At 36.8% G+C, this 27,985-nt stretch overlaps 1 protein-coding gene and 2 long non-coding RNA genes across 3 annotated transcripts; 2 read left to right on the top strand and 1 right to left on the bottom strand.

The window, feature by feature from the left end:
- Nucleotides 1–15: 15 nt before the first annotated feature.
- Nucleotides 16–27,594, bottom strand: cse1l (CSE1 chromosome segregation 1-like (yeast)). The gene is made up of 25 exons (XM_052569316.1): nt 27,452–27,594; nt 10,181–10,267; nt 9,298–9,440; nt 9,110–9,211; nt 8,557–8,702; nt 8,321–8,411; nt 6,491–6,598; nt 6,318–6,410; nt 6,038–6,205; nt 5,804–5,933; nt 5,480–5,545; nt 5,204–5,406; nt 4,496–4,580; nt 4,337–4,398; nt 4,105–4,241; nt 3,917–4,020; nt 3,741–3,838; nt 3,172–3,322; nt 2,023–2,231; nt 1,803–1,900; nt 1,632–1,717; nt 1,427–1,508; nt 1,126–1,272; nt 745–976; nt 16–646 (listed from the first exon to the last, which is right to left on the bottom strand). The coding sequence occupies exons 2-25, from the start codon at nt 10,263–10,265 to the stop codon at nt 557–559; spliced, it is 2,916 nt and encodes a 971-aa protein (XP_052425276.1). The 5' UTR covers nt 10,266–10,267; nt 27,452–27,594; the 3' UTR covers nt 16–556.
- LOC127968253 (uncharacterized) lies at nt 17,829–26,054 on the top strand. Its single transcript, XR_008155937.1, has 2 exons — nt 17,829–18,182; nt 25,767–26,054. It is a non-coding gene; the product is annotated as an uncharacterized LOC127968253 (long non-coding RNA).
- LOC127968254 (uncharacterized) lies at nt 19,322–23,042 on the top strand. The gene is made up of 3 exons (XR_008155938.1): nt 19,322–19,469; nt 22,298–22,439; nt 22,724–23,042. It is a non-coding gene; the product is annotated as an uncharacterized LOC127968254 (long non-coding RNA).
- Nucleotides 27,595–27,985: the final 391 nt, after the last annotated feature.

Below are 27,985 nucleotides of genomic sequence, written 5' to 3'. Positions count from 1 at the left end.
AAACTTGAACCAACATGATAAACAAGAGCTTCATTTTATTAACAACTAAAGCAGCAAAAACTAAGACGTAAAAGACAAAACATGGTGAATGACATGAAACATGAGACAAATTTTTCTGCAGCACGAACATCTTCAAAACTACAGGAAAGAGAACAAACGGAAAACACTTTCCCCATTGATTTTAAAGATGCCATCAATTGTCTGCCAACTCCCAAGTGCTGTTCAATGTTTGTAAAAGGTGACATTTCAAAATATTGCTGAATGAATGGCTGGCTAAGACGCCAAAAATGAAACAATAAGAGAACATATTGACTGGACTCCAAATAATATGTGAGAATAGCCAACACCAGCAGAGGCCACCCAGTGAGACGATCAGCACTTTCCCATTCATCACATAATTCATTAAAACCATCCCTTCTGTCTGGCCATGCATCACTTGGCGGTGTGTCTCTACTCATGTTGAGTCCACTGGTCGTCTCTTTATTGGTTGGATCAGTTTAGGTGTCTTGAGAGCATCAGAGGTCCCCTTTCTGGGCGATAGAGTCTGGGGGTGTGGCTACACCAGCTGTACAGTGGCAGCCTGAAGGTAACCCTGCAGGAACTGAAGAGCTTCTGCTGGCAGACTGGTGCTCAACATGGAGGGCACCTGTTAAAGACAACATTCGGTTAGTTAGCTCTGGAGGCCAAGCATGCCTTGTCATGTTCTCAAGTCATTTCAGTGATTACATGTTGAGCGATACTCACTCTTCCAGGACAGGCGGTGGAGAGTTTGTGTAAGGACTGAGCTAGGAGGATTTTGGGATTGTTGACAGCGTCTCCGATGGGGTCATGCTCTTTCTTCCCTGCAAAAGCAAGCTGTGAGAAAGCCGTCTGATATCCTGGAGTGTCCTCGATGTCTATGAAATGCTCATCGTCTGGGATGCTGTCGTCTTCTGGTAACTCAAACAGACCAATCAGAGCCTGCAACAAAGGAGTCCTGAAGAACAGAAACAGACTTTCCTCACCAAATGAAACGGGAATATGCCTCTGTTGAGCATTTAAGATGAATGCCGAGGCTTATTAGGTTGGGTAGAATCTGGCAGTGAGCGGAAAAGCCAATACACAAGAGCCAGTAGTGTGTCTTACCAGAGTTTGGTGTACTCTGTGTCCATCATGGCAGGACACTCAGTGAGGATCTTTGTGATGCCCACAGCACAGATCTTCTTCTCCACCTGCCCGGAGACCTTCTGCACCTCGGGAATTATGATCTTCTCTACGACCATGCCAAACATCCTGAGGAGACCAAAAACAATGGAAACGATCAGAAAAAACTAATCCAACACATGCACTTTCTTTAGAAGATGCTTTGATGGGGTATGTGTCATCAATAAATTCATAATAGCGGCAATGCATGACTTGACATGTTTAAAATAAGAAAGTTACTTGCTTTGGCTGGATGTCATCAAATATCTCATGCAAAGCAATTGCTCCGTATTTCACACAGTAAAGGTTGATAAAGACCAGGAAACCTGTGAAGAGAAAAAGGTGATGGATTAATATAGTGAGCAGCTTGTAATTTTGAAGTTACGGCGCTCATATACATATGGGGTTCGAAGTAAAAACCATGATCAGAAATGACAGCAATCTCTCACTCTTTACAAATTTTGTGGTCTTAGAGCTCTGAAGCCTCTGGAAAAGCAGAACAAAGATCTGCTTCCTGTACTGGGTGATGGATTCTCTGCATGCAAACACAGAAGTAAGTGAATAGAGCACAGAAACATGTCAACTCTTTAAGTCTCGTGTCGTCGTGATGCATTGCTTACGGAGGCATGTGCTCCACTATACTGTTGAGCAGATAGAAGCCTTGATGGTCATTAGCCTTGGATGCGATGAGCTTCTGGAATACTCCAAGAAGACCAGGCTAGAAAAAATGTAATAAATAATGATTACATTATTTGAATTGGAATGTATTGAGGTAAAGCCCACTGCATTCTGGGTATTTATCTAGATTCAATAAGATAGACCATCCCATGAAGCACTCACGATCTTGTCAGCCGCTGCGCTGGCGATGGTGGTGGCTCCTTTCTCCAGGTAGGCCTGCAGCAGCCGGACGAGCGGAGGGATGTTTCCGGTGCGTTCCCACAGCACGGGCTGCAGGAGGTGAGGAAACAGGGCCATGTAGGAGGAGGGGATGGAGCTGGTGTGGATCTCCAGCAGGAGAGACATCACCTGGAAGACGTACGGCACAAACTCTGCAGGGCCAGAGATGAGACATACTCTTCACTCAAGTGACTGCATTTATAATTCAACAAAAATGTTCTTGAACAGCAAATTAGAATGATTTCTGAAGGATGATGAGACACTATGATGAGATGTTTTTCTCTGACATTTTCAATCAAATAAATACAGACCCCATACTTCTGAGTGATTGTGTGAAGCCCTATTCGGACGGGACTAGTTTTACAGGGGGGTCGTTAGAGAAATCTGTTTCACAGACGTACTTGGTGATTTTAATCCCGTCCGAATCTGCCACGTCTGTGTTTTTCCTCACACAACCTCTGTGATCCTCTGAGAAAACTAATCCCGTCCCAATGCGAATGTCTCTGATTGCCGGGGATATTTTATTTCACAACGCGTAACCTTTTGTGTTTTGGCCAACGTGAATTACCGTAGATGATCTTACCGCGCATATTTGATATATTTGCTTAGCGGCAAATAAATAATAAAAAAATAATACAATCAAGAGCAAGATCAAGTAAAATGTTAATACCGGCTATTGTAATATCAGCATCAGGTAAGATTACTCACGTTCATTTATGTACTCAGTTACATAATGTTTTAATTACATTTAATAAAAAAAAAGGAAAACAAGTTAAACTAAAGGAACCACACATTAACATGGTTTTGTTATACTAGCCATTTAGTATTTAAGGTGTAATAATCCTAATGGCAATCATTCTGAATGAATGCATAGAGAGCGCGTGATCTCGGTGACGCCCAGATGCACAAATCAGACCCTCCCACCTCTGTAATAAACACGTAGATGTTAGTACCGTCCGAATTGGTACATGAAAATCACAGACGTCAGGTGGTAAGAATCGAAACTCAAACATAGTTTAGAAAACTAGTCCCATCCGAATAGGGCTTCAGTCAAGGTTATAAAGTTTGCCAAATGACAACAGTGTAACACACCCTGCACATCGTTCTGGAGGATCTCAGTAAACACAGGAAACAGGGCCTCTTCAAAGCTGCCCACAGTGTCTCGATTGGCCTTGCAGGTGATCCGGATGGACAGGCACAGTGACTCAAACAGGTAATGGTTGAAATGCGGCTTACTGGGATTCTGTAGAGAACAGAAAGTTTGTTATCTTTAAAAGAACAGGCTGCCCACACAATATAAAAGATTTCAAATGGTAAACTTTTATTGCTTACTATCAAGTAGTTATTTAAATGACTAACTTTAGGTTTAAAATGTAGATTTGCTACACGTTTAATTCAGTGGATTTCTATTTCTATTCTTTGAATGCAGAAATGGTGCTAGTATGGGATGCTGAACACATCCCGGGTGTAAAACATGAAGATGTTCCGTCCTGCCTTTAGGATCAAGTCATGCTTGGGAAATGTCCCCTTTAATGGACGGATATTACTGTGTGTCCTGCCAGTGCATCTAATGCCATGGACTGAGACAAAGACCACATGACTGGACACCAACCTGATCTCAAGCATCCTTCATAGGACAGCAGATTTAATGACTGGCTTACCTTGCTGACGAGGAGGAGCTTATGAGTCAGTTGGCCAATGAGAGTAGGGATGTAGGGCACAATGGCTTCCTGTAAGAGGGAGAAACTCCTCATGATGGCTAGAGAGGAGACACACAGAACAGGTCAAGGAGTAGGCTACATAAGAATATTACAGTGAACAAAAGCTTTTACTACACCTTTCATGATGTACTCGTTCTCAGATGAGCCAGGGATTGCTAAAGCTTTGAACAGATTGTTGAGTAACTGTTCTGTGAATGGTGCCATTTCTGCAGGAGTAATGCTGAAAAATAAGATTAGCTCAGAAAATAAGATGGTCAAAGTTCAGAACAGGACCATTGTCATGTCTCGTACTGGGAAAACTCACAGAGTGGCGTTGTTGGCTCCTCTCATGGTGAAGAGTCTCTCGAGTGCATGTGCTGCGTAGGTGTGCTGGACGATGCTCTCCGCCTGTAGGTGGACCACCAGCAGAGGAATAGCCTCCAACAGCTGCTCTTTAGGGAGCTGGAGGACCAGAGAGGAGCCAGACCAATCACACCCAGCGAAGGCACACGTGTGTAACAGAAAGCATTCAATGGAACGGAAAGGAAAGTGCTTACTTGACTTCTGAAGGTCATAACATACTTGATGGCATCTGCTTTCAAAACTGGGAACTCGTTCACTGAGGGACAAAGAAGAAGTGAACTGTCATTCAGCACCAATGCGGTTCCAGTAAAAACTACTTAAAAGTGCTGAATGACATGAGTGAAGCCAATTACCATTGGGAGATTTCAGGTCTACTAGAATGTGGTTGACGAAGAATTCACACAGGTTCACCAGCTCATTGGCTTGTGTTATTCCATGCTGTAAACCAGAAGTACACATCTGTCAGGACTTGACCTCAGATCTATAGTTCACAAAGCTGAAGAAACTAGACTCAAGCATCTCCTTAGACTGGCTCCAATAATCACATAAATACATTTTTTAAGAGCCCGTATAAAACATTCATATAAAAGTACGAGATACTTTTGACTTTAACCATGGTCTGAATACGTGTAAGCCTTTTGAGCAGTCTATAAATTACAGATGTCTACAGCACTTTGCGAATAGTGGTCAAACCATTTTTAAAGTCAATATGAGCTTTGTTTATATGCCTGCAGGTTAGGTATAACAGCTCCATTCACAGTAAATCCTGCTCTACACAGACAGTTATCAAGCACGGACCATCTCTGAGTTTAGATGTCCACATGTTCTTGTTCAAGAAAGGACTCTAGCATGTCTATCTTAAAGAAGTTGCCATATATTAAAGATTAAATGGACATTTGAATTAATTAGATTGTGATGTCAAGTGTAAAAACCAATCGACAGGCTGTTGGCACCCTCAGGCATTTCATATAATACATAATGCACAACACAATTTGATTACATCATGCATTTGAACCGTTTCGTTCAATAATGTCTATTTTGCCATTTGAGAAAAATCTCGCCTTTTGTGTCTGAGCTTTGGAAGCCAGAGATGTGACCAGGTAGATGGCAGCATCCTTGTGTTTCCAGTTCACCCCGGGGTTCTTGGCATATTCTGTCAGCATGGAGCTCACATAGCCAGAGAAGATGCCCGTCACAGGGCCCTCGAAGAACTTACAGAGGCCTCGCACCAAATCACAGGCCGCTCTACGCCTCGTGTCGATGTCTGTGAGGACAGGAGTTATGATTGAACACAGGAAGACTGAGTGTCTGAACAAGAGAGAACAGCATCAACATACCTGAGCCTTCCAGGTCTCTGATGATGTACTCCTCCGCGTTATCTTCAAAAGCCTCTTCATCTGCACCTGATTTCAATGATCAATTTACAACATGGAAAATTATTCTAGATTATTTACAAAATCTGTCCCACAGAGATGCACTTTCCTGCAGAGTTTAGTTCTAACCCTAATCAAACACCTGTGCGTGCTAATCAATGTCTTCAGGATCATTAGAAATCACAGTTTGATCAGGGTTGGAGCTAAACTCTGCAGCGAACTGGCCCTCCAGGGAAAGATTTGAGGAACCCTGATATAAGAGCTTGACAAAAACAAATTGACACATACTTCTAAACTCCATGTTGGGTACGATGACCTTCTCACAGATGCTGGTAAGAACGTTCTGGTCTTCAAAGAGATGCTTATAGTGCGGCCGCTCACACACTGATGCCAAAAACTGGATAGCATTGCTCACAAGCTACAATGGACAAAGTTGTAAGGCACTGTTAAGAAAAAAACTAACAGCACTATGAACACTAAACTAATGTCCGCCATCAACAATTTTCAACGCAATCCACATACCAAGTCATATTTAACCTCCTGACCAGTTGTGACCAGCAGGTTCCAGATAGCGGTGACAAAGTTAGGCAAGTAAGGCTGGAACTCTTCATCATATTTTTGAGCGTAAAGTGCTGCGTTATCACAGATTTGGGATTTCAACAGCTCCAACAGACCAGCCTCCTCCTCATCCTACAGCAGGAAACCCACAGGTTAGTTTGTTGGTCTTGGTTATTTGAACGTAAAGAAATCAGATTTTGGAGCACGTCCGTGTTAGAAAACTTCAACATGAGAATAAACTCACATCTGTTTGCAACAGCTTGTTATCCAAAGTCAATAAGTTATGAAAATTTGTCATCCAAGTCTCCATGTTATCCTCAAAGAACTCTGGGAGATCCTGAAGAGATTGGAAAAAGAGACGTGAACTGGGAAAAGCGGTGCAAATGGAGGCATGAGCGGTTGTAAGTGCAGACTCACCTGGAAGTTAAGGCTGTAGAAAAGTTTTGAAATAAGTGTTAGGGAAGAGAAGAGCACTTTCAGGGCGTTGACATCTGTTGCATGAGTTTGACACAAATCAATCGTAGCCTAAAATTGAAACAAGTGACATTTCCATTTCACATGAGAAAATGCTAATTATTACTCACATATGTGACCCTGGACCACAAAACCAGTCTTAAGTGTTAATTTTTTGAAACTGAGATTTATACACCATCTGAAAGCTGAATAAATAAGCTTAGGTTTACAACTATTCGAAAATCTGGAACCTGAGGGTGCAAACAATTTAATACTGAGAAAATCACCTTTGAATTGTCCAAATGAATTCTTAGAAATGCATATTACTAATCAAAATTAAGTTTCATTAATTATGGTAACATTAACTTAATATCCTACTGATTTTTGGTATAAAAGAAACCTGGATAATTTTGGCTATTGCTAAAAATTAGTGGTGGGCATAGATTAATTTTTTAATCTAGATTAATCTCACTGTGATCTTGAAATTAATCTATATTAAAATGGCTCATTCGAATTCTGCCGAAGGCATTCAGAATATGTGTGTTACTCAAATAAAATTGACAAACAGTAAGTCTTTGAGAAGGGGTTTATCGAGCTAGGTGGTGCATTAGAAAAGGGGCTCATCTCCTGTTTCCAAAATGTATCACAAACTGCTGGAAAAAGCTGTAAACTAATTCCACATTTCACAAGGGGCAAACAACATTACTCCTGTTTCACACCAATGTTTACTTTTTTTCAAGTAGGTGTCAAGGTACAGAAACCAAATAATTAAATGTAAAATAGCACTGGATAGTCTTCAATGTAAAAATTATACAATAAAAAAATTATACAATCAAACCTACATTCATTCAGACACCTTTAACATCTCTCACATTATTACAGTTTTGCTATATACATCAAAAATTATACCTGGTGTCTGAATAATTTTTGGTTTGACTGTTAAAACTACAAAGTAATTCATTCAAGAGCAGTGAGTGATTTTCTTTCATTTTCTTGGATTAACATTACAGCAGCCAGTAGCTAAATTAGGCACGGTCCCTTTAAGAGACGATGAACGCATCCAATATAATACACATCCCAGTTTTTCCCTCAACTGTTTACTTCACTTATAAATAACTGATGGTTTTTTTCGAGCATAATTTCCAAGGTGGATATTTTATCCATGAACAGCTATATTATGAACAGCTCCTCTGTTCAGCTTTTCCGCGTCTTGTTTTTGGATGCTTTAATGTTTAAATCGACAAGCGGTAAGGCGTAAAAACATGTGAAAAAAAGAAGCTTTCGTGACGATGCACAGCAGTGGCCCGTCAACTGTCCTGAGCATCTTTTTAGGCTGGCCTCAGCCAGTCGGTTATATAAAATATCAAGGTGAAAGTCATCATAGCTTGCTTAGTATAGACCCAGCTCCCAACCCAACTTTAATATTCCATTATTATAATATCTTGTAAGAGTTGCTGTAGCTTAAACTGGTGCCATGAGTGTTTTCTTATTTACACCTAAAACTCCAAAGATCAGGTTGTCTTTTTGTTGGGCAAGTTGTATTGTTATATAAAATATCAAGGTGAAAGTCATCATAGCTTGCTTAGTATAGACCCAGCTCCCAACCCAACTTTGAGAATAGATTAACGGCAATATTTTTTTTTTATCGCCCGATAAGAGTCTCGCGTTAACGCCGATAACGGCCCACCACTACTAAAAACATACCCCAGTGAACTTAAGACTGTTTTTGTGGTTTAGGGTCACATATCAGTTTATGATGGAATAACAAAAAGGACAACAACTCATTGACTTCACCTTGAAGAGTTCAGTGAGAGGCTGTGCAAAAGTGTCCAGTACCAGCTTGATCTCTGACCACAGCTCATTGGACTTAAACTCATGGCGATATCTGAAAGACAACAGAGTCATTACTCAAAATACAGGATGTATAAAATTTATGTAAGGGACAGGAACAAAAGTGTCTAGAAATGTAACTCCTGAACCCCAAAAAATGTACATACACATTACATTTTTATACCAATATTCTCCAGTACCTTTTAAAAAGAGAGTGTGCCGTGCGAAGCACTCCGTTGATGATGTGGAAGTCCCCGCTCTGAAATCGACTGATCATCTCGGTCAGGAGACCTGGCCATTTCTGAGGGAAGTCCTCTCGCCCGAGGATGCTGATCGCATCACTCAGCTGCAGAGGGGAAAACAGTCACTTCTGTTTACAGATAATGTTTTTATTCATGCTCTTGCTTGTAGTTTTGTTTTTATGTGTTCAGAAATTATTACTTAGTGTTCACTCGTCTTTAATAATATTTGAACTTTTTTATTAGTTAAGCTAATAGTGTTATCTGTTGTATTGAAAAGGATAATTGTGAATATAAGTTGCATCTAAAACTTCTCAAGCTTATTTATTAGAATCACATGACATGGGTCAAAAGAGACCCCTGATTTATAAGCTACAGCAGTATGGCTCATAACAAACCCAGTGATGTGGATTACAGCAACAGCACTCATTTCAAATAAGAGTCGCTGTAAAAGTGCACGGGTCAAACACCTTTATTCTAGCTGCTGCTTTCCGTGGGTTATCTGAAACTCTACCTGCTTTTGTATTTGCTCTGGGCTGGTAAGCATCAAATTTACAATGTTGGCTTTGATAGCAGTCCGGTCAGGATCAGAGATTTTGTTTGGTTCATCTTCGACCTTAGGAAGAGAAAGTACACAGATCCAGATTAGATGCCACCCATCACACACTGGCCTGTTTTAATCGTATTTAACAGGACACTCACTATGCGCCAGTTCCTCTTGATGTAGTTCTTGAAGGTGACGGCTGCACACACACGAATGACCTCGTCTTGGGACTTCTCTAGTAATGTGAGCAGTAAAATGGGGTAGTTCTGGTTTCCTTCCACTGACTCCAGAAATTTCTCAGCTAAGGATGGAGAAGGTGAGAACACAAAAATGGGGATAAATAGTTGAGACTAAATAGTGTTATTTTACATTTGATTACATTACCGTACCTAAATACTACAGAAAAATATATAACGTATATATATATATATTTTTTTTGGTCAATGAGGTAACTGAGGGAAGTCGTTTAGTGAAAGTTTTTTAAAGGGAAATGTAGAGTTTGTTTCTTCTTCAACAAATTAAGAAATTACTGTGACAGATTTTTGCATTCATATATTTTATAAAAACAACTTTCTAATGATTTATACTTATACCACATGCAGTTTTTCATAAAATTCAATAAAATTTAAGTTTACTATTTAGTATGTTTATTACTATTCTAAATATCACACTTACTAGAGAAGAAGCCCTGAGTTATTCTTAATTTTATTACAATAGTAAATACTGTAATAGTTTTACAACAATAGTCATATTTGCTTAATGTTTGGTCAAATTATGCAGCCCTACAAAATAGCACAACAAGCCTGGTTTTGTTTTGAATACTTTGTATAAAAGCATCTACTAAGTGTAAATGTTAATTGTTTAGCACTACTGAGGATTTTTTTTTTTTTTTGGCAAGCTAGTGAAAAATTTGGCAGCTGGGCCAGTATGAAAAAAAAAAAAAGATTCATTATTGAGGCCTGCAGATTTTTATCTTCTCATACACAAATCCAAAGAAAATGCAGTATTTTTTTTGTCAATCGCCTCAAATGTGAATGTTACCTGGGCGTCTCACAGCTGGGTCAGGACTCAGGGTCTTCTGCAGATACTCAGTCAGGGTCTGGAGATTTCCATCATTGAGCTCCATCACTGATACACAAATACAAGAAGAAGCCACTATGAGAACTGAAGCAGTGAGATGATCTGTAAAACTCACAATCGACGTTCCAACACACACACACACACACACACACACACACACACACACACTGCAGTAAATGGTACGGTTTTGTTAAAACCAAGTCATTCTGTAAAACAAAGATCATGCTGATGATACTGTACTGCGGTCAAGCCAGCCGCACTTCAGAAAAACACCGTCAAGCCAGCCGCGAGTGAAATTTATATGCGCGTGTATTACTATAATTACGGCAACAGCAGGAACAACAGAGAGGGAACGCGCTTTCAGAGCGCTTTTCATCTATACGTTCAGATTTGATCTATGACGACCTTTTTCGCCCATCTGCTCTAATATTCGTGTAACTTATTGTTTTCCTTGACTGCTCTGTATTACTATAATTTTCAGCCTTTCAAAGCATTACAATTATTAGTAGAAAACGAGATATGGGACATTCATTGATTTAGAAGACACTTTTTTATGATGAGAAAGAAGCAATTAAAGGTCAGTTCTTAAAGAAGACATCCCATACTATATCCATACCTCACATAAAACCATTTTACTGGAGCCTTTTAGAGATATAGGATAATATTACACTTTACAAGTTTTTTAAGATCCCATTTCTAACAAGTAGAAAAAAACAATGGTCAGTTCTTATAAGGGACTTCGCATACTATATGCAAACTTCATATCAAACCATTGTACAACAGCATTTTTGAGATATGGGACATTATTACACTTTAAAGGGTTATAAAGATCATATTTCTAATAAATAGAAAAAAACAATGGTCAGTTCTTATCAGGGACGTCCCATATATATACACAAAAAAATCATTTTGCTAAAGCATTTTTGAGATATGGGTCCATATGGCGATTAAGAGGGCTATAAAGACCCCTATAGCAGAGTACAAAACTTTTTATCCACAGGAAGAAGGAGGCGGAAACCGGCCATCAATCAAATAAGGCTTTTAATAACAAAATAAACACAAAACACTGCGACAGCCCTTCACGGACGACTGTCGCTTACAAACAAAAACCAAACACAAACTAAAATCATGGCCTGGCCTGGCCCTCTCTCGTTGTTCACTGTCGTCGCACCCTCTTTTGTATCCTTCCATCTCCACCGCGGGACGCGAGACCGGTGAGTGGAGCAGGCGTCGCTCATTTCCAGTCACTCCACTGGCCTCATTCCGTTCTCATGGCTCGCGGCCCCGCCCCACTCATCACAACCCTATTTCTAATAAGTAGAAAAAAAACAAAGGTCAGTTCATATAAGGGACATCCCAAACTATATGCAAACCTCATATCAAACCATTTTACTGCAGCATTTTTGAGATATGCGTCCATATCGCGATTTAGAGGGCTATAAAGTCAACATTTCTAATAAGTAGAAAAAAACAAAGGTCAGTTCTTATCAGGGACATCACATACTATTTGCACCCTTCATATGAAACCATTTTACTGCAGCATTTTTGAGATATGGGACAATACAATGATTTAGAGGGCGATAAAGACACCATTTCTAATAAGTAGAAAAAAACAATAGTCAGTTCTTATCAGGGACATCCCATACTATATGCACACTTCATATGAAACCATTTTACTGCAGCATTTTTAATATATGGGACAATACAATGATTTAAAGGGCTATAAAGACACCATTTCTAATAAGTAGAAAAAAACAATAGTCTGTTCCTATAAGGGATTTCCCATACTATATGCACACCTCATATCAAAACCTTTTACTGCAGCATTTTTGACATATGGGTCCAAATGGTGATTTCGATGGCTATAAAGACACCATTTATAATAAGTAGAAAAAACAATGGTCAGTTCTTATAAAGCACATGCCATACTATATGCACACCTCATATCAAAGCATTTTACTGCAGCATGTTTGAGATATGGGTCCATATGGCAATTTAGAGTGCTATAAAGACCCCATTTCTAATAAGTAGAAAAAAATAATAGTCAGTTCTCATCAGTGACGTCCCATACTATGAGCACATCTCATATCAAACCATTTTACTGCAGCTTTTTCCAGAAATGGGAAATTATTACACTTTAACGGGCTGTGAAGATCCCATTTCTAGAGATGTTCCGATACCCTTTTTCTCTTCCCGATACCGATTCCGATACCTGGGCTCAGGGTATCGGCCGATACCGAGTACTGATCCGATACCTGGGTGTATATCTGTATATACAGCTGTATATACTACTAGCCCTGTGTAAATTGCTAGAATTTTTTTATGGTGTGCTTCAGACAGATCCCTCAATAAAACATGAACAAATACATGGTGAACTACTGTATTTATTACAGTATTTTTATTATCTAACATGAATTTGACAGTATTATTTATTTTCTTATGCAAAAAAGAACTTCAAATGCAGCCAAAAATCTAACACCGCAAACTAAAAAAGGTATTTAAGTTTTACAATATAACTGTATAAAAAAACTGCAACAAATAAGTCTAGGAATATAAAAAAAGATCTATTAATCAGATAATCTCTAACAAGTAAAAAGCAAGTAAAAAACAAGCAACCATCTAGGCATAATTATTATTATTATAGAGATGTATTATTATTACTGTAGGCTACAACAGTAGCTTTATATATTGTCAATTTACTCATGTAAACCAAACATTTATTTTAATGGGCTGCCATGAAGATCTTTGAGTGTCTGTGTTTATGATATGACAGTATTCTCAAATGAAACGGTAAATTCTCATGAAGTGACGGTTTATGCGTTCGTGTCCTCATGACACACAGCAGAGACTACAAAACAGCGAGCTCTCGCGCATCTGTGCCAGTCACCCACAGAGATGTAGATTTTGCGGGAGTAATATTTAAATAGTATTTTGCAGTTTAATATTCACAGACACTAGTATATATTCGGCTACTGTCTGGAGCCCTGCGTTTTGACTTACACGGAAGCGACTGAACGCAGTTGCCGGTACTGAATATACTCGAGAGTCTGTAACTACCGGTACTACAGAGACATACTGCTAACCACTGATCTATAATATAGTAGCGGCTTCACTGTCTTTTGGCAGTTTAGAATGTGATGAGTGATCCAGTCATATATAGATAAGGGCTGCTAACGCGTTTTCATTTCTTCTTCGCTGCTCTAAACAGGGGTTGCTTGTGGCAACACAGCACAACTTCCTGTGTTTTCAATGCATTTTGAGCAGCGAAGAAGAACCGTGCAGCGGTTAGGCAAAGCTTGCGGTCATAACTAGGTCTTTTTTAAGAAAATGGTATCGGATCGGTATATGGGTTCATGTACTCGCCGATGCCAGAATTTGTTGTGGTATCGGAGATATTTCCGATACTAGTATCGGAATCGGAACAACTCTACCCATTTCTAATAAGTAGAAAAAAACAATGGTCAGATCTTATAAAGGACATTCCATACTATATGCACAAATCATATCAAACCATTTTACTGCAGCATTTTTGAGATATGGGTCCATGTGGCAATTTAGAGGGCTATAAAGACAACATTTCTAATAAGTAGAAAAAAACAATAGTCAGTTCTTATCAGGGACGTCCCATACTATATGCACCCTTCATATGAAACCATTTTACTGCAGCATTTTTAAGATACGAGACATTTTTACACTTTAAAGGGCTGTAAAGATCCCATTTCTAATAAGTAGAAAAAAACAAAAGTCAGTTCTTATCAGGGACATCCCATACTATATGCACACCTCATATCAAACCATTTTACTGCAGAATTTTCGAGATATGGGACATTATTATATTTTAAAGGGCTATAAAGATCCCATTTCTAATAAGTAGATAAAAACAATGGTATGTTCCTATAAGGGATGTCCCAAACTATATGCACACCTCATATCAAACCCTTTTACTGCAGCATTTTTGAGATATGGGTCCAAATGGTGATTTAGAGTGCTACAAAGACCCCATTTCTAATAAGTAGAAAAAAACAATGGTCAGTTCTTATAAAGGACATCCCATACTATATGCACACCTCATATCAAACCCTTTTACTGCAGCATTTACGAGATATGGGACATTATTAGAATTTAAAGGGCTATAAAGATCCCATTTCTAATAAGTAGAAAAAAAACAAATATCAGTTCTTATCAGGGACATCCCATACTATATGCACACCTGATATCAAACCATTTTACTGCAGCATTTTCAAGATATGGGACATTATTACACTTTAAAGGGCTATAAAGATCCCATTTGTAATAAGTAGAAAAATAGAATAGTCAGTTCTTATCAGGGACGTCCCATAGTATATGCACACATCATATCAAACCATTTTACTGCAGCATTTTTGAGATATGGGTCCAAATGGTGATTTGGAGGGCTATAAAGACATCATTTCTAATAAGTAAAAAAAAACAATGGTCAGTTCTTATAAAGGACATCCCATACTATATGCACACCTCATATCAAACCCTTTTACTGCAGCATTTTTGAGATATGGGACATTATTACACTTTAAAGGGCTATAAAGACCCCATTTCTAATAAGTAGAAAAAAACAATGGTCAGTTCTTATAAAGGATATGCCATACTATATGCACACCTCATATCACACAATTTTACTGCAGCATTTTTGAGATATGGGTCCAAATGGTGATTTGGAGGGCTATAAAGACATAATTTCTAATAAGTAGAAAAAAACAGTCAGTTCTTATCAGGGACGTCCCATACTATATGCACACCTCATATCAAACCATTTTACTGCAGAATTTTCAAGATACGGGACATTATTACACTTTAAATGGCTGTAAAGATCCCATTTCTAATAAGTAGAAAAAAGCAACAGTCAGTTCTTATCAGGGATGTCCCATACTATATGCACACCTCATATCAAACCATTTTACTGCAGCATTTTCAAGATATGGGACATTATTACAATTTAAAGGGTCATAAAGATCCCATTTCTAATAAGTAGAAAAAAACAAAAATCAGTTCTTATCAGGGACATCCCATACTATATGCACACCTCATATCAAACCATTTTACTGCAGCATTTTCGAGATATGGGACATTGTTACATTTTAAATGGCTGTAAAGATCCCATTTCTAATAAGTAGAAAAAAGCAACAGTCAGTTCTTATCAGGGATGTCCCATACTATATGCACACCTCATATCAAACCATTTTACTGCAGCATTTTCAAGATATGGGACATTATTACACTTTAAAGGGCTATAAAGATCCCATTTCTAATAAGTAGAAAAAAACAAAAGTCAGTTCTTATCAGGGACATCCCATACTATATGCACACCTCATATCAAACCATTTTACTGCAGCATTTTTGAGATATGGGTCCAAATGGTGATTTGGAGGGCTATAAAGACATAATTTCTAATAAGTAGAAAAAAACAATGGTCAGTTCTTATAAAGGACATGCCATACTATATGCACACCTCATATCAAACCATTTTACTGCAGCATTTTTCAGATATGGGACAATACAATGATTTAGAGGGCTATAAAGACACCATTTCTAATAAGTAGAAAAAAACAATAGTCAGTTCTTATCAGGGACGTCCCATACTATATGCACACCTCATATCAAACCATTTTACTGCAGCATTTTCAAGATACGGGACATTATTACACTTTAAATGGCTGTAAAGATCCCATTTCTAATAAGTAGAAAAAAACAATGGTCAGTTCTTATCAGGGATGTCCCATACTATATGCACACCTCATATCAAACCATTTTACTGCAGCATTTTCGAGATATGGGACATTATTACACTTTAAATGGCTGTAAAGATCCCATTTCTAATAAGTAGAAAAAAGCAACAGTCAGTTCTTATCAGGGACATCCCATACTATATGCACACCTCATATCAAACCATTTTACTGCAGCATTTTTGAGATATGGGTCCATATGGTAATTTAGAAGACCACATTTCTAATAAGTTGAAAAACAAATGTCAGCTCCTTTAAGGGATGTCCCATACTATATGCACACCTCATATCAAACCATTTTACAGCAGCATTTTCAGATATGGGACTATATGGTGATTCTTTGGGCTATAAATATCCCATGTCGCTCCCACATTATCTTAAGTGTTCTTAATACCTGTGTATATACAATGTAACTACATGTGTACGTAATATATAACACAGTTAAGTATACATTGGTATATAGTATCCATGGCTATAATATTTTTGTAACAACCCTCAGAATGGTTTGTGCAAGTACAAATGTATAACAGGACATGTAAATCTACATTTTGTAACAACAATATGTATAAGAGTAATTTGAACCATTTGATCCAGGTGGTGGAGATGGGTGGGTTTAGGGTTCTGTAAAGTGGGAGGAGTTGGTGCACCACTTTAATACCCGTGTACTTACATGGTAACTCCTCAGGAACTGTCGACTTCATTTAAAGTGCAACATTGTGGACACCAACCACATTTTATATGTAAAGCCTAATTTACTTGCCACTGCAGTGTAACATAGGGGTAATTACATAATAAATTGAATATTGCTATTAGTCCTGTTACACATTTGTACTTTCTTACCAATAAATTTTATCACCAATGTCCTGTTGCACATTTGTACTTACACATACCATTCAATGGGTTATTACAAATATGTAGTTACACAAACATTAGAGCTATAGATACTATGTACCAATGTGTACTTACACTGTGGTTACATACTACATACACATCTAATTACTAAGTACACAGGTATTAGGGACACAATATAAAGTGGAACCCCCATTTCTAATAAGTTGAAAAAAAAAAAAAAATTTAGTTTGTATATTGGAGGTGCCATACTATATTCACACCTTATATAAAAAAGTTTTACTGCATTTCTAGCATTTTGCAAATATGTTTTTCTGTTTTTCTGAAATGTATTCTGTTTCAGAGGCCTAGAAAGACCCCAATTCTAATAAGTAGAAGAATACAATGATCAGTTAGTACATGGGACATCCCACAAGCACACCTTATATAAAACTATTTTACTGAAGTATTTGGTGTATAAAGATATTTTACGATAGCAATTTGGGGTTAAAAATCAAGAAAATCCTCAGAAACTCCAGTTTTGAGAACTATTTCAAATAAGTTTAAAAAAAGGCCATTCCTTCTAAAGTTCCTCCTACATTTTAAGCACACCTAATGTGAAGTCTGTGTACTGTGGCAGTTTGTAGAAGCATGCATTCATATAGAACAAAACACTCAAATACATTTTAATATTTCCTAATTTTTTGCAACCTATAGAAATGTTTTTTTTCAAATACTTAAAAGAAATAATGGCCTTTTCTTACAAAAAAGCTCATATTCTATCAGCACAGATAATCTGAAGTCTGTGTACTTTGGCAGTTTGTTGCATACATCCAAATTTAAAAATATTATATATATATATATATATATATAAATATATATATATATATATAAATATATATATATATATATAAATATATATATATATATATAAATATATATATATATATATCAGACTTCAGACTATCTGTGCTGATAGAATATGAGCTACTTTATATATATATTATAGACTGGATATTTTTTCCCCAGTTTTGAGGTTTATATAAACATCAGGTTAAATATATACAGTAGATAAAAATAATGGCCTTTGCATGCAAGGCACTCCCTATTCTTTCAGCAAATATGAAGTCACACACACTTGTCTGTCACACTATACTTCACACACTTTCTAAACACCAAATATGGAGTCTTTGCTCTGTGAAAGTTTAGAGTAGCTTGCATTCAATGGATGAATGGATCATAGCGTATCCCCAGTCTTGTTTCTGGAAATCTCACTTAAAGTTCAGTTCCAACCCTAATCTAATTAAGAGTCAGGAACAATTCATAGTTACAGAAAGGTTTGCTGGAGCAGGATTGACACTGAACTCTGCACGAAGGTAGTATTATTGTGTGCCTTTTAAAAATAGTAAGTGTTCCTACTTATGTAGTTAAATAGCATTTTGTTGAATTAGAATACATGTAAGTCCAAACTGCCAAAGTACCCAGATTTTATTTTAGCTGTGCTAATAAAGTAGGAGGTGCCTTGCATGAAACGGGCATCGTTTTCCTCTACTTTTATAAGCTGACATTTCTACATGTCTCAAAGTTATGCAAAGTCTCAGAACTGACTCTGAATGCATGCAGTTCCAGATTGGTAAACTGAAATGTTTTTTATAATGGCTGCACATATTTGGTGATGTCCCTTATGACAATTGTTTATTATTATTATTATTATTATTGGAATAGATAAATGTAATGTTTTATAACTCTATATGTGAAATACTTGCTAGCTCTTAAAAAAACCATACAGTAAAATGTTTTCCATGGATTTACTCATAGATTTTAGAAAACATTACATTTCTCTATGAGCCTCTGAAGTGAATATACCCTTTATCTTTATAGCCCCCTAAAGCACAATATAGGTCCATATCTCATTAATGTTGCAGTAGACTGGGTTTTATATCAAACCATTATGTGTGCATATAGTATGGGATGTCCCTTATGAGAACTGACCATTGTTTTTTTCTACTTATTAGAAATGGGATCTTTAAAGCCCGTTAAAGTGTAATAATGTCCCATATCTCAAAAGTCCTGCAGTAAAATGGTTTGATATGAGGTGTGCATATAGTATGGGACGTCCCTGATAAGAACTGACCATTGTTTTTTTCTACTTATTAGAAATTACGTCTTTATAGCCCTCCAAATCACCATTTGGACCCATATCTCGAAAATGCTGCAGTAAAATGGTTTGATATGAGGTGTGCATATAGTATGGGAGGTCCCTGATAAGAATTGACTATTCTTTTTTTCTACTTATTACAAATGGGATCTTTATAGCCCTTTAAAGTGTAATAATGTCCCATATCTTGAAAATGCTGCAGTAAAATGGTTTGATATGAGGTGTGCATATAGTATGGGACATCCCTGATAAGAACTGACTGTTGTTTTTTTCTACTTATTAGAAATGGGATCTTTACAGCCATTTAAAGTGTAATAATGTCCCATATCTCGAAAATGCTGCAGTAAAATGGTTTGATAAGAGGTGTGCATATAGTATGGGATGTCCATGATAAGAACTGACTTTTGTTTTTTTCTACTTATTAGAAATTGGATCTTTACAGCCCTTTATAGTGTAATAATGTCCCGTATCTTAAAAATGCTGCAGTAAAATGGTTTGATATGAGGTGTGCAAATAGTATGGGATGTCCCTTATAGGAACAGACCATTGTTTTTTTCTACTTATTAGAAATGGGATCTTTACAGCCATTTAAAGTGTAATAATGTCCCATATCTCGACAATGCTGCAGTAAAATGGTTTGATATGAGGTGTGCATATAGTATGGCATGTCCTTTATAAGATCTGACCATTGTTTTTTTCTACTTATTAGAAATTATGTCTTTATAGCCCTCCAAATCACCATTTGGACCCATATCTCAAAAATGCTGCAGTAAAATGGTTTGATATGAGGTGTGCATATAGTATGGCATATCCTTTATAAGAACTGACCATTGTTTTTTTCTACTTATTAGAAATGGGGTCTTTATAGCCCTTTAAAGTGTAATAATGTCCCATATCTCAAAAATGCTGCAGTAAAAGGGTTTGATATGAGGTGTGCATATAGTATGGGATGTCCTTTATAAGAACTGACCATTGTTTTTTTCTACTTATTAGAAATGATGTCTTTATAGCCCTCCAAATCACCATTTGGACCCATATCTCAAGAATGCTGCAGTAAAATGGTTTGATATGAGGTGTGCATATAGTATGGGATGTCCCTGATAAGAACTGACTTTTGTTTTTTTCTACTTATTAGAAATGGGATCTTTATAGCCCTTTAAAGTGTAATAATGTCCCATATCTTGAAAATGCTGCAGTAAAATGGTTTGATATGAGGTGTGCATATAGTATGGGACATCCCTGATAAGAACTGACTGTTGCTTTTTTCTACTTATTAGAAATTGGATCTTTACAGCCCTTTATAGTGTAATAATGTCCCGTATCTTAAAAATGCTGCAGTAAAATGGTTTGATATGAGGTGTGCAAATAGTATGGGATGTCCCTTATAGGAACAGACCATTGTTTTCTTCTACTTATTAGAAATGGGATCTTTACAGCCATTTAAAGTGTAATAATGTCCCATATTTCGAAAATGCTGCAGTAAAATGGTTTGATATGATGTGTGCATATACTATGGGATGTCCCTGATAAGAACTGATATTTGTTTTTTTCTACTTATTAGAAATGGGATCTTTATAGCCCTTTAAATTCTAATAATGTCCCATATCTCGTAAATGCTGCAGTAAAAGGGTTTGATATGAGGTGTGCATATAGTATGGGATGTCCTTTATAAGAACTGACCATTGTTTTTTTCTACTTATTAGAAATGGGGTCTTTGTAGCACTCTAAATCACCATTTGGACCCATATCTCAAAAATGCTGCAGTAAAAGGGTTTGATATGAGATGTGCATATAGTTTGGGACATCCCTTATAGGAACATACCATTGTTTTTATCTACTTATTAGAAATGGGATCTTTATAGCCCTTTAAAATATAATAATGTCCCATATCTCGAAAATTCTGCAGTAAAATGGTTTGATATGAGGTGTGCATATAGTATGGGATGTCCCTGATAAGAACTGACTTTTGTTTTTTTCTACTTATTAGAAATGGGATCTTTACAGCCCTTTAAAGTGTAAAAATGTCTCGTATCTTAAAAATGCTGCAGTAAAATGGTTTCATATGAAGGGTGCATATAGTATGGGACGTCCCTGATAAGAACTGACTATTGTTTTTTTCTACTTATTAGAAATGATGTCTTTATAGCCCTCCAAATCACCATTTGGACCCATATCTCAAAAATGCTGCAGTAAAATGGTTTGATATGAGGTGTGCATATAGTATGGGATGTCCCTGATAAGAACTGACTTTTGTTTTTTTCTACTTATTAGAAATGGGATCTTTATAGCCCTTTAAAGTGTAATAATGTCCCATATCTTGAAAATGCTGCAGTAAAATGGTTTGATATGAGGTGTGCATATAGTATGGGACATCCCTGATAAGAACTGACTGTTGCTTTTTTCTACTTATTAGAAATTGGATCTTTACAGCCCTTTATAGTGTAATAATGTCCCGTATCTTAAAAATGCTGCAGTAAAATGGTTTGATATGAGGTGTGCATATAGTATGGGATGTCCCTGATAAGAACTGATTTTTGTTTTTTTCTACTTATTAGAAATGGGATCTTTATGACCCTTTAAATTGTAATAATGTCCCATATCTTGAAAATGCTGCAGTAAAATGGTTTGATATGAGGTGTGCATATAGTATGGGACATCCCTGATAAGAACTGACTGTTGCTTTTTTCTACTTATTAGAAATGGGATCTTTACAGCCATTTAAAATGTAATAATGTCCCATATCTCGAAAATGCTGCAGTAAAATGGTTTGATATAAGGTGTGCATATAGTATGGGACATCCCTGATAAGAACTGACCATTGTTTTTTTCTACTTATTAGAAATGGGATCTTTACAGCCATTTAAAGTGTAATAATGTCCCGTATCTTGAAAATGCTGCAGTAAAATGGTTTGATATGAGGTGTGCATATAGTATGGGACGTCCCTGATAAGAACTGACTATTGTTTTTTTCTACTTATTAGAAATGGTGTCTTTATAGCTCTCTAAATCATTGTATTGTCCCATATCTGAAAAATGCTGCAGTAAAATGGTTTGAAATGAGGTGTGCATATAGTATGGGACATCCCAGATAAGAACTGACTGTTGTTTTTTTCTACTTATTAGAAATGGGATTTAAAGTGTAATAATGTACCATATCTCGAAAATGCTGCAGTAAAATGGTTTGATAAGAGGTGTGCATATAGTATGGGATGTCCATGATAAGAACTGACTTTTGTTTTTTTCTACTTATTAGAAATGGGATCTTTACAGCCCTTTATAGTGTAATAATGTCCCGTATCTTAAAAATGCTGCAGTAAAATGGTTTGATATGAGGTGTGCAAATAGTATGGGACATCCCTTATAGGAACAGACCATTGTTTTTTTCTACTTATTAGAAATGGGATCTTTACAGCCATTTAAAGTGTAATAATGTCCCATATCTCGAAAATGCTGCAGTAAAATGGTTTGATATGAGGTGTGTATATAGTATGGCATGTCCTTTATAAGAACTGACCATTGTTTTTTTCTACTTATTAGAAATTATGTCTTTATAGCCCTCCAAATCACCATTTGGACCCATATCTCAAAAATGCTGCAGTAAAATTGTTTGATATGAGGTGTGCATATAGTATGGCATATCCTTTATAAGAACTGACCATTGTTTTTTTCTACTTATTAGAAATGGGGTCTTTATAGCCCTTTAAAGTGTAATAATGTCCCATATCTCGAAAATGCTGCAGTAAAATGGTTTGATATGAGGTGTGCATATAGTATGGCATGTCCTTTATAAGAACTGACCATTGTTTTTTTCTACTTATTAGAAATTATGTCTTTATAGCCCTCCAAATCACCATTTGGACCCATATCTCAAAAATGCTGCAGTAAAATGGTTTGATATGAGGTGTGCATATAGTATGGGATGTCCCTGATAAGAACTGACTTTTGTTTTTTTCTACTTATTAGAAATGGGATCTTTATAGCCCTTTAAAGTGTAATAATGTCCCATATCTTGAAAATGCTGCAGTAAAATGGTTTGATATGAGGTGTGCATATAGTATGGGACATCCCTGATAAGAACTGACTGTTGCTTTTTTCTACTTATTAGAAATGGGATCTTTACAGCCATTTAAAATGTAACAATGTCCCATATCTCGAAAATGCTGCAGTAAAATGGTTTGATATGAGGTGTGCATATAGTATGGGATGTCCCTGATAAGAACTGATTTTTGTTTTTTTCTACTTATTAGAAATGGGATCTTTATGACCCTTTAAATTGTAATAATGTCCCATATCTTGAAAATGCTGCAGTAAAATGGTTTGATATGAGGTGTGCATATAGTATGGGACATCCCTGATAAGAACTGACTGTTGCTTTTTTCTACTTATTAGAAATGGGATCTTTACAGCCATTTAAAGTGTAATAATGTCCCGTATCTTGAAAATGCTGCAGTAAAATGGTTTGATATGAGGTGTGCATATAGTATGGGACGTCCCTGATAAGAACTGACTATTGTTTTTTTCTACTTATTAGAAATTATGTCTTTATAGCCCTCCAAATCACCATTTGGACCCATATCTCAAAAATGCTGCAGTAAAATTGTGTGATATGAGGTGTGCATATAGTATGGCATATCCTTTATAAGAACTGACCATTGTTTTTTTCTACTTATTAGAAATGGGGTCTTTATAGCCCTTTAAAGTGTAATAATGTCCCATATCTCAAAAATGCTGCAGTAAAAGGGTTTGATATGAGGTGTGCATATAGTATGGGATGTCCTTTATAAGAACTGACCATTGTTTTTTTTTACTTATTAGAAATGATGTCTTTATAGCCCTCCAAATCACCATTTGGACCCATATCTCAAAAATGCTGCAGTAAAATGGTTTGATATGATGTGTGCATATAATATGGGACGTCCCTGATAAGAACTGACTATTCTATTTTTCTACTTATTACAAATGGGATCTTTATAGCCCTTTAAAGTGTAATAATGTCCCATATCTTGAAAATGCTGCAGTAAAATGGTTTGATATGAGGTGTGCAAATAGTATGGGACGTCTCTTATAGGAACAGACCATTGTTTTCTTCTACTTATTAGAAATGGGATCTTTACAGCCATTTAAAGTGTAATAATGTCCCATATCTCGAAAATGCTGCAGTAAAATGTTTTGATATGAGGTGTGCATATAGTATGGCATGTCCTTTATAAGAAATGACCATTGTTTTTTTCTACTTATTAGAAATGGGATCTTTACAGCCCTTTAAAATGTAATAATGTCTCGAATCTTAAAAATGCTGCAGTAAAATGGTTTGATATGAGGTGTGCAAATAGTATGGGATGTCCCTTATAGGAACAGACCATTGTTTTCTTCTACTTATAAGAAATGGGATCTTTACAGCCATTTAAAGTGTAATAATGTCCCATATCTCGAAAATGCTGCAGTAAAATGGTTTGATATGAGGTGTGCATATAGTATGGGATGTCCTTTATAAGAACTGACCATTGTTTTTTTCTACTTATTAGAAATGGGGTCTTTGTAGCACTCTAAATCACCATTTGGACCCATATCTCAAAAATGCTGCAGTAAAAGGGTTTGATATGAGGTGTGCATATAGTTTGGGACATCCCTTATAGGAACATACCATTGTTTTTATCTACTTATTAGAAATGGGATCTTTATAGCCCTTTAAAATATAATAATGTCCCATATCTCGAAAATTCTGCAGTAAAATGGTTTGATATGAGGTGTGCATATAGTATGGGATGTCCCTGATAAGAACTGACTTTTGTTTTTTTCTACTTATTAGAAATGGGATCTTTACAGCCCTTTAAAGTGTAAAAATGTCTCGTATCTTAAAAATGCTGCAGTAAAATGGTTTCATATGAAGGGTGCATATAGTATGGGACGTCCCTGATAAGAACTGACTATTGTTTTTTTCTACTTATTAGAAATGTTGTCTTTATAGCCCTCTAAATTGCCACATGGACCCATATCTCAAAATGCTGCAGTAAAATGGTTTGATATGATTTGTGCATATAGTATGGAATGTCCTTTATAAGATCTGACCATTGTTTTTTTCTACTTATTAGAAATGGGATCTTCACAGCCCGTTAAAGTGTAATAATTTCCCATTTCTGGAAAAAGCTGCAGTAAAATGGTTTGATATGAGATGTGCTCATAGTATGGGACGTCACTGATGAGAACTGACTATTATTTTTTTCTACTTATTAGAAATGGGGTCTTTATAGCACTCTAAATTGCCATATGGACCCATATCTCAAACATGCTGCAGTAAAATGCTTTGATATGAGGTCTGCATATAGTATGGCATGTGCTTTATAAGAACTGACCATTGTTTTTTCTACTTATTATAAATGGTGTCTTTATAGCCATCGAAATCACCATTTGGACCCATATGTCAAAAATGCTGCAGTAAAAGGTTTTGATATGAGGTGTGCATATAGTATGGGAAATCCCTTATAGGAACAGACTATTGTTTTTTTCTACTTATTAGAAATGGTGTCTTTATAGCCCTTTAAATCATTGTATTGTCCCATATATTAAAAATGCTGCAGTAAAATGGTTTCATATGAAGTGTGCATATAGTATGGGATGTCCCTGATAAGAACTGACTATTGTTTTTTTCTACTTATTAGAAATGGTGACTTTATAGCCCTCTAAATCGCGATATGGACGCATATCTCAAAAATGCTGCAGTAAAATGGTTTGATATGAGGTTTGCATATAGTTTGGGATGTCCCTTATATGAACTGACCTTTGTTTTTTTTCTACTTATTAGAAATAGGGTTGTGATGAGTGGGGCGGGGCCGCGAGCCATGAGAACGGAATGAGGCCAGTGGAGTGACTGGAAATGAGCGACGCCTGCTCCACTCACCGGTCTCGCGTCCCGCGGTGGAGATGGAAGGATACAAAAGAGGGTGCAACGACAGTGAACAACGAGAGAGGGCCAGGCCAGGCCATGATTTTAGTTTGTGTTTGGTTTTTGTTTGTAAGCGACAGTCGTCCGTGAAGGGCTGTCGCAGTGTTTTGTGTTTATTTTGTTATTAAAAGCCTTATTTGATTGATGGCCGGTTTCCGCCTCCTTCTTCCTGTGGATAAAAAGTTTTGTACTCCGCTATAGGGGTCTTTATAGCCCTCTTAATCGCCATATGGACCCATATCTCAAAAATGCTTTAGCAAAATGATTTTTTTGTGTATATATATGGGACGTCCCTGATAAGAACTGACCATTGTTTTTTTCTATTTATTAGAAATATGATCTTTATAACCCTTTAAAGTGTAATAATGTCCCATATCTCAAAAATGCTGTTGTACAATGGTTTGATATGAAGTTTGCATATAGTATGCGAAGTCCCTTATAAGAACTGACCATTGTTTTTTTCTACTTGTTAGAAATGGGATCTTAAAAGACTTGTAAAGTGTAATATTATCCTATATCTCTAAAAGGCTCCAGTAAAATGGTTTTATGTGAGGTATGGATATAGTATGGGATGTCTTCTTTAAGAACTGACCTTTAATTGCTTCTTTCTCATCATAAAAAAGTGTCTTCTAAATCAATGAATGTCCCATATCTCGTTTTCTACTAATAATTGTAATGCTTTGAAAGGCTGAAAATTATAGTAATACAGAGCAGTCAAGGAAAACAATAAGTTACACGAATATTAGAGCAGATGGGCGAAAAAGGTCGTCATAGATCAAATCTGAACGTATAGATGAAAAGCGCTCTGAAAGCGCGTTCCCTCTCTGTTGTTCCTGCTGTTGCCGTAATTATAGTAATACACGCGCATATAAATTTCACTCGCGGCTGGCTTGACGGTGTTTTTCTGAAGTGCGGCTGGCTTGACCGCAGTGATACTGTGCACATGTATTTATTTTCTTAATGCATTTCAGAAATTAAAGACTTGCATTTGAAGTACATTTTAATTTAAACTGACATTTATTTTTTGTCTTTGCGCATCCCCATACAGAGCGAAAACAGCTGATAATGATTTAATGTTTCTGATCTTGATGCTGAAGCGTCTCACTCACATTTATGAATAAACACTAGATTATGCTCTGTGTGGTTTAGGGGCTCCACTGTGTCAGTCTGGCTGTTTATGACAGACACTCAGGCCATGATTCACGTGCTAAAGCTGTTAGCAAGTCGAGGAGAAAATAAACGCCAGTCATGCAAAATAGTCACAATAAAAAGCGCTTCACAATAAAACGACTTCTATTTTCCGAGAGGACGGACACCGAAGAAACCGCCAAACGAGGTTAATCTAGTGAAAGCAAGGCGGAAAATACTCCGTTATGTTGTTAGTTCACGAGCTAATTCTCGAGCTCACTCTTAACAGCGCGCGCTGCGTGCGTAAGCATTCAAACAAGATAATTCAGTAATCTCATGGTTCGTTAACGACCAGAATATATTATAGAGTTGATTTACTGACAATGAGAAAACAAAGCGATTAAGGGGGGTCTTACCATTTACAGTATGTAGAAGTGCTGTGTGCTAATCACCGGCGAGAAGTTTCAAACGCCTCACACAAGTGCGCGGTCACGCCTGTGCGCATGCGCACTAATGAGACACAGAGAGAAGCGCACGTGGGGCGATGTATTTATCACGCAGCGCCCCCTCGTGTGTGCTGCGGCAAACTGCAGCATGTTTAATGGAACGTTGGTTTTAGATTATCAAATTATCCAGTTCAAAACGTTCTATTAATTTTATTTTTATAAATTCTGTGTCCAAGCTAATATTCCATTATTATAATATCTTGTAAGAGTTGCTGTAGCTTAAACTGGTGCCATGAGTGTTTTCTTATTTACACCTAAAACTCCAAAGATCAGGTTGTCTTTTTGTTGGGCAAGTTGTATTTATCTAGGCCTATTTAGATACAAGAATCGCTTGTTGTATTCCTCAATTGTAAATTACTTTGGATTATTTATTTTTTTTTAACAATGGGGTTTAATACTTTTGTTATCAGTTACATTTGTGCTATTTATGCATTGTTTCATTAT

Source organism: Carassius gibelio, chromosome B11 (genome assembly GCF_023724105.1).
Source record: "Carassius gibelio isolate Cgi1373 ecotype wild population from Czech Republic chromosome B11, carGib1.2-hapl.c, whole genome shotgun sequence".
NCBI classification, from domain to species: Eukaryota; Metazoa; Chordata; class Actinopteri; order Cypriniformes; family Cyprinidae; genus Carassius; species Carassius gibelio.
Note: the sequence above shows the minus strand (reverse complement) of the source record. Positions and strands in the feature narration are given on the sequence as shown.

What these genes read in the sequence shown, in the direction of transcription:
- cse1l (XM_052569316.1), bottom strand. Translation starts at nt 10,265, where the DNA reads ATGGAGCTCAATGATGGAAATCTCCAGACCCTGACTGAGTATCTGCAG. An exon ending in GAACGAGTACATCATGAAAG is followed by an intron (nt 3,839 to 3,916) that starts GTGTAGTAAAAG and finishes TCTCCTCTCTAG; the next exon opens with CCATCATGAGGAGTTTCTCC. An exon ending in CCTCCAGAACGATGTGCAGG is followed by an intron (nt 2,232 to 3,171) that starts GTGTGTTACACT and finishes CTGGCCCTGCAG; the next exon opens with AGTTTGTGCCGTACGTCTTC.